Source organism: Jaculus jaculus, chromosome 7 (assembly GCF_020740685.1).
Source record: "Jaculus jaculus isolate mJacJac1 chromosome 7, mJacJac1.mat.Y.cur, whole genome shotgun sequence".
Classification (NCBI taxonomy): Eukaryota; Metazoa; Chordata; class Mammalia; order Rodentia; family Dipodidae; genus Jaculus; species Jaculus jaculus.
The window spans coordinates 4,750,064-4,757,388 of record NC_059108.1 but is presented as its reverse complement, the minus strand read 5'-3'; the positions used below and the strand labels follow the sequence as shown (position 1 = coordinate 4,757,388).

The 7,325-nt window shown below is 48.1% G+C and overlaps 1 protein-coding gene across 3 annotated transcripts in view; it reads left to right on the top strand.

Annotated features, from left to right (window-relative positions):
• The first annotated feature begins 639 nt into the window (after positions 1-639).
• The window catches only part of Dpy19l3 (dpy-19 like C-mannosyltransferase 3), an 82,049-nt gene continuing 75,363 nt past the window's right edge, over positions 640-7,325 (top strand). For 2 of the 3 annotated variants that reach the window (XM_045154125.1, XM_045154122.1), the window contains exons 1-3: positions 640-765; positions 2,500-2,641; positions 6,044-6,177. In XM_045154125.1, coding sequence (XP_045010060.1) covers positions 2,539-2,641; positions 6,044-6,177 — 237 coding nt within the window. In that variant the 5' untranslated portion in view covers positions 640-765; positions 2,500-2,538. The remainder of the gene's footprint in view (positions 766-2,499; positions 2,642-6,043; positions 6,178-7,325) is intronic. The other variant, XM_045154124.1, reaches the window with a different exon arrangement.

The following is a 7,325-nucleotide window of genomic DNA, read 5'->3' as shown; positions in this document are numbered from 1 at the left end:
CGCAAGGCGCCTTCGCGTGAAAGATCACACACCGTGCCGGCCCCGCGGGGCCCTCGGTCCATTTCCAGAGCGAGCGTTTGTCAGTAGCAGCCGCGCCAACGCGGCCGGGGAGCCGACGGACTAGGAAAGGGACGCTAGATGAAATAAACTCCGCTCGCAATTCAGACGGTCGGGCGCCTCTCCACAGGTGGAGGGCATCGCGAGGCCTGGTAGGGGGAGAATTAACAGAAAATAAATTTTAAAAAGGCAATATCCCTGGGCTTTTCAGCGGAGGGCCGTCTCGGGAGATGCCGAGGTCCCCGCGGCGGGGAGTAGACGGACTTGCAAAGCAGATGGGTGGCGACCAGGGGCAGAGAGAGGGCGCGGCCTGCAAGGCCCGGCCCGGCCGCCCCGAGGCAGGTGGGCGCGCGGAACGCACCTCCCGCGGCCCCGCCGCGCCCCGAGCCGTCAGCACCCGGGGCGGAAGTGCAGCGCTTCCTTCCGGCCGGCGCCGCACGAGACGGGGCGGGGCTGCGCGGAGGCTGGAGGCGGGCGTTTCCCCCTGACGGACAGCCGCGAGGGCCTATGAGCGCGGCGGCAGCGGCCCAGCCTCCCCGGCGCGCCCCTTCTACGAGCGCTGGGCTCCCGGGCCGTGCGGCACAAAGCTCGGGGCCGCGCGCTCCCGCCCGTGAGCTGTGCGGCGCCGCCCACTCCACCCCGGGCGCCGGGGCCGGCTTTTGCATCCCCGGGGGCTGGAGCCGCTCGTGAGGACGGTCGAGGCCGCAGGTCTGTGGCGTCGTGTCCGGGCCTCGAGGGGACGCGCGCGCGCGCGCGGGCGCCACACTTCCGCGCTGGGGCCCCGGGGTGCCGCGGGGTCGGGTGGGGGCACCGGCCGCTGCCCTGCGCGTCCCCCGCCCCGTTCCCGGCCGCGAGGGCCCCGCACGCGCCCCCGTTTCCCCCCACCACCACCACCACCACACACACACCGCCGGAGAGACGCGGGTTCGGGGCCGCCCGCGGCACCGAGCAACTTTGCGGGGCGGGCCTGGGCTCGGGCTTCCTGGCCGGCCGCCGTCCCGGGGTTGAGCTGGGCACCACTGAGTACCACCCCCCCCCCCCGGCGTCCCCGCGGGTGTCCGTGTGGGTGGCGACGCGGGTGCCCCCGGGTGCGGCGCGCGGGGTGCGCCCGCCCTTCGCATCGGGGCGGGACCGCGTGCACGGTCCCCGGGCGGCGCGGGACAGGCTGCCTCGCTTTCCGCTTAGCGGGACAACTTTTGCCTCCTAGTTCCGTGGGCGCCTGCAGCGATCTGTGACGGGCACGGTTTTAGCCCCGCCGCAGGGTGTGCGTGCCCCGCGGGGCCGGGGCTGGGTCGGGGGGCTGCGAACTCGTCGTAGGGAGGCCGTCTGGGGGACAAGCTCATCTCCGAGTCAGACTTTTGCAGACATTCCTTTTTCTCTGTCGCTGCGCCAGCTCCTCCGTTTCTGATGCCTTTCAGACACGGTGTTTTCCTTCTCATAATTCTTTTTTTTTTTTTTTCCTTCTCATAATTCTTTCTGAATGAATGCATTGTACCTCTCCTGTTGGCTTGTTCTGGGTAGAGGGATAGAGTTAAGTATCTTGAGTGCGGGTTGGATAGCTGTAGAAACATGTCTGGCTATCTGGCTTTGTGTTTGTTTGTCTGTTTTTCGAGGTAGGGTCTCACTCTAGCCCAGGCTGACCTAGAATTCACTATGTAGTCTCAGGATGGCCTCAAACTCACAGTGATCCTCCTACGTGCTGGGATTAAAGGCGTGCGCCACCACGCCCGGCTTCTGGCTATCATTTTTAATAGATGATGAGTAAAACGCTATTTATTATTCAGAGTGAGACAAGATGTTCTGAGGGACTGTAACCAGCTTAATCACTGCCACCACACCCCCGCCTCCCACGTGCAGCTTCCAAACTAGGCAACTGCTCCTGCGGTTACACCCACTGCTGCTCCCTCCAGATAGCAGCTACCTTGATTGGGACACCCCCGCTCTTGTCTTTACCACCGACGCATACAGCTTCTAGTGTGAAGTGTCTTAATGAGCACAGGTGCAAAAATTCAGATGCCAGGAACAATGTTTCAGTTATGTCAACAAGTTTACTACTGATTCGCCCCCACGTGGTCATTTCCGTAGGAGATACGGACCTACTACTGCCTATGCAACAGTAGAAAATAACATAAAACTGTGCAGTTCAACCAATTGTATGGTAGAGGTCAGGGCTCAGAGAGGGAAGAGATTTCAAGGCTTGGAGCATCCAAGATGGCTTCCTGAAGGGCTGAGCTTGTTCCGTGGTGTACCTCCATTCCTGAGTTAAATGTTTGTGTTGCCTCCAGAGTGTAGTTTTTGAAAGCTGGTTAAGATCTGCACGGGAGGTTATGTGAAGGAACAACAGCCCAAGTTAAGTCACGTGCCCACAGATGAGCGTAAGGGTGTGTTGCAGACAGGGTGCTGACATATCCACGGGCCATTTATCCCTCTCCCTGTTTGTAGAAAGACGTGGAAGAACAATGCACGAGAGTCTTTGACACCATGATGTACATCCGGCAAAGAAAAGAGATAAAGACCTTAGAAGTTTCTGAGGATATTCCAGCACAAAAGGAAAATGTGAAGTTGGAAAATAAATTGCCATCTGGTAGGTGATTTTAAATTTCTTTTCTTAATATTTTATTTGTTTGTAAACAGAGAGACAGAATGGGTATGCCAGGGCCTCCAGCTGCTGCAAACAAACTTCAGATGCATGCACCACTTTGTGCATCCAGCTTTATGTGGGTCCTGGGGAATCAAACCCTGGTTGTTAGGCTTTCCAGGCAATTGCCTTAACTGCTGAGCCATCTTTCTAGCCCTGGTAGGTGATTTTAAATTACAGCAACAATTTGGACTGATTTTATTTCTGCATGTTAAAATACTCCTCTCCAATAGGGTAAAAATTTGGCCAGACTTTACAGTGAAGGAAACTCATTCTAACATCTTCGCATCTTGATTGCAGTGTAATTATATGGGCTTTTTATCATTGTAATCAAGTGAAAAAGAACTTTGATGAGAATCCCTTTGTAAGTTGTCAAGTTATGAAAATGTCTGTCTGATGCTGTGGCTCTCTGGAGTAAAATACTTTTCCCTACTGTTTAGACTTGAGTCTGTCTCTACAATTTCTGATCCATGTATGCTAGTCCCTTATCTTTGGTGAGTCCCCCCTCCCACCCCGAGGTAGGGTCTCACTCTAGCCCAAGCTGACCTGGAATTCACTATGTAGTCTCAGGGTGTCCTAGAACTCACAACGATCCTCCTACCTCTGCCTCCTGAGTGCTGGGATTGACAGCGTGCGTCACCACGGCCGGCCAAGTTTCTCATTTCATTAAAATATTGAAAATGAATTACGATTTTTGTATTCTTAATTTTAGTCAAATTCCTGAAATTGCCTTCTTTGCTTTCCTTTTTTTGGAGGGTGGGGGGAATGACAGGAAAAGTGATGAGAATTTGGTCGATCATTTATGTGATAGTGGACAGTTGCTAAGCAAGCCATGGGTTGGTGGTGGTTGCTAGCTTTCCCTCTCTGAATTGCTTTCCTAATTACACATGGTCAGGATTGGAGGTGTGAGCATGAGCCATTTTGGATATCTGATAGAATATGTCCTTTGCAGCCATGTTAATTTTAGCATCCAGAGCTAGTAAGGTAACTGAGAAAACTGCTCAATCAAATCAAAGAAATCTCTACTAGAAAGCTATGCATTATAGAAAGTACACAGTTGTTTCTGAAGTCCTAACACAATGTAAATTTATAGTACTTTGTTTCTTTTAAATTGAAAGAAAAACTGCCTTGGGTATTGTTCATTTTACCAAAATAGTGTTTATGTTAGGAAAAAAAAATCCTGAGAACTAAAGAAAAGAGAAAAAGAAGAGGAAAACACTCCCAGCTTCTCACCCATTCCAGAAGTGGCCCAGGTGCTAGCATGGATCTTGCTGTCAGGGTGTCCCTCCCTGTGTGCAGAGGACAGCCAGTATTCAGAGGGAGTTTTACAGAATTGACATCCGCATGCAGTTTTGAAGGTTGCTATTTCCTTTAGGCTATGAACCCTTCATAACTCTGTCTGTATGCCTTTAAAATACTGTCAGCACATAAGATCCTGTGGTTTGACCGTTCAGTACTAAGATGTAACACAGTACCCATATAAGCCAAGTGATAAATATCATTGTGACCAAATACCCATTGAAAGCTATCTTCTTGGAATGTGTGTCTGACTGGGAGTCCCGGTCAAATCGCATATTCATTTGGATGGCTTTTTCTCTTGTTGCCCTGTTGGTTTCCAGAGAGCTACCAGTTTATTTTTTTTTTTCTTAAACCAGATGTATTTCAAGATGTGCAATTTAAAAAATATTTTATGTTATTTATTTGTGGGAAGGAGAAAGAGAGAGAAAGGAAAAGGCTGGTCAGGGCCTCTTGCCACTGACAATAGCTTAAGAGACGCACCCACCCACCACTCTGCTTCTGGCTTTACATGGGTACTGAAGGATTGAACCCAGACCATCATTTGCAAGCAAGTGCCTTTAACCGCTGAGCCATCCCCCAGCCCCATAAAGATGTATAGGGTTTTTTTGTTTGTTTGTTTGATTTTCAGGGTAGGGTTTTCCTCTAGCCCAAGCTGGCCTGGAATTCACTGTTTAGTCTCAGGGTGGCCTCAAACTCACAACGATCCTCCTACCTCTGCCTCTCAAGTGCTGGGATTAAAGGTGTGCACTACCACACCCAGCTGCCTGTTCATGTCCTTAGTCTGTTTCCTATCATAATCACTTTTATTGTTCTTAAATAGCCTATACATAGGAATATTTAAGCTCTCTTATATGTGCTGTAAATATTTTCCCTAGTTTGTATGTCTTGTGTTATGCTATATTTTTCCTGTGAATTGAAACAAATTATTCAGCAATCAAGCTTTAAAAATTTTTGTTTATGAAATACGATTTATTTATTTGCAAGGAGAAAGATCACATCCAGGCCATCAGACTTTACAAGCAAGTGTCTTTAAACACTGAGCCATCTCTGCATCCCTTTAAAAAAAAAATTGGGGGGGGAGGGGTTACTGGAGACATGGCTTAGCGGTTAAGGCACTTGCCTGCAAAGCTGAAGGACCCAGATTCTATTCCCCAGGACCTACATAAGCCAGATGCACAAGGGGACGCATGTGTTTGGAGTTCGTTTACAGTGGCTGGAGGTCCAGCTGTGTCCATTCTCTCTCTCTCTCTCTCTTTTCCTACCTACCTATTTCTGTCTCTCAAATAAATTAAAAATAAAATAAATGGGGGAGACACGCTGGACAGATGGTTTAGCGGTTAAGGCACTTGCCTGCAAAGCCAAAGGACCCAAGTTCAATTACGAAGTTCCCATGTAAGCCAGATGTACAAGGTGCACATGAATCTGGAGTTCATTTGCAGTGGATAGAGGCCCTGGAACACTCATCCTCTCTTTCGCTGTCTTCCTCTTTTTTCCCTCTCTCTCTCTCTCTAATTATTTTTTAAAAAGAAAATCTTTAAAAAATTTTTGATGGCTTTTAGCAAATACATCACAAATTGAAAGTATATCATCTAAAATATGACATATATCATAGATTTAGATTTATAAGCCATTTATTTCTCCTGGAGTTAAACAGACTTCATAATCTCTAGTTCTCAAGCTCCATGCTGTGGGTTTTAAAGATGAACACAGTGGTGGACTTGTCCACGAGGAAGTGATGTGCTAGCTGTGAACTACTGGATGCCAAGGGTATGAACTGTACCAAGACATTAAAGCAAGGCAGCTTATGGAAACACGCCACTACTTGAGAGGCTACAGCAGGAGGGGCATGTGAGCCGGAGCTGGAGTTGGGGGGGTGTACATATGAATGGAAACAGGTCTGTGGAATGACATTAAGGAACCCCTCACAGTCTGCTGAGAACAGGGGAGGCATCACTAACAAGGAAAGCTTGAATTTAACTTACTTAACACTCTGGAATAGAATGAGTAAGTTCTAACTTCTTCACACGTTTCTTTGTTTCATTTTTCTAGAAGGTGCTGACAGAAGCTTTTGGAAGATCCTGTCATTTGTGGTTGGTGGGACCATTGCCCTTTGTGTTGGCCTCCTCACTGCTGTCTACCTTGCCACCTTACACGAAAATGACTTGTGGTTTTCCAACATCAAGGTATGGGTGTCGCGGTGTGATTTACTCGTCTGTGTCGATGACTAATCACGACTGTACAGCTTGGCCCTAAGGAATCCCACCTCTCAGCTAGACATGGTATGGTGGTGCAGGCCAGTAATCCCAGCACTTGTTAATAGAGGCAGAAGGTCAGGATCATAAGACCAAGCTGGGCAAAAAAAAATCTAATTTCTTGAAAAGTTTGACTTAAGGGTAAAAAGACTTATGTGTTTATTATTATTCTAAAGTAAGGTGTTTGAATTTTTATAATCAGGTATGGTGGTACCCATAGTAGGGAAGGCTGAAGTGAGAGAACTGTATGTAAGTTCAAGACTAGCCTGTGCTACATAGACCCTGTCTCAAAAACCAGAAAAGAAACAGAAAGAAAAATAAGTTTTGTCTGTTTCATTAATTTCAGCTTTGTTGCAGTTATCCTAAACTCCTAGTAGTTTTCAAACTGTGGATCGTGAAATTGGAATAGTAGGCTGTGAGTTACCTTTTTGTATGGTTTGGAATTTGTTTTAGAATTTGTTATTTTTATGTATATGTATCTGTGTACAAATTGGGTCCTGGTGGAAAATGATTTTTTCCCCATTGGTGCTAAAAGAAAAACAAAAAACCACTGCTCTAAAATATAAAGTCTTTTTGTGTGTGTAAGTAATGTTTTTTATTTTATTTTTTGTTCTTTTAAAATATTTTTAATTATTTACTTATTTGAGAGAGAGGAGGCAGATAGAGAAAGAGAGGGGAAAAAATGGGCACCCCAGGGCGTCCAGCCACTGCAAATTAGCTCCAGATGCATGTGCCACCTTGTGCATATGGCTTACGTGGGTCCTGGGGAATCGAACCTGGGTTCTTTGGCTTTACAGGCAAGCACTTTAACTGCTAAGCCATCTCTACAGCCCTCTTTTTGTGTTTTTAGGTAGGGTCTCACTCTAGCCCAGGCTTATCTGGAATTCACTGTGTAAGTCTCAGGGTGGCCTTGTGATGCTGGGACTAAAGGAATGCACCGTCATGCTCAGGTTGTGTAATGTTTTAATTGTTTATGAGTGTGTGAGTGCAGGTGCGTGTGTACAGTGGCATGCATGCAGAAGTCACAGGGTGGCTTTGCAGTCAGTCCTCACTGTTCTGACTTGGTTGCAGCACGGTTT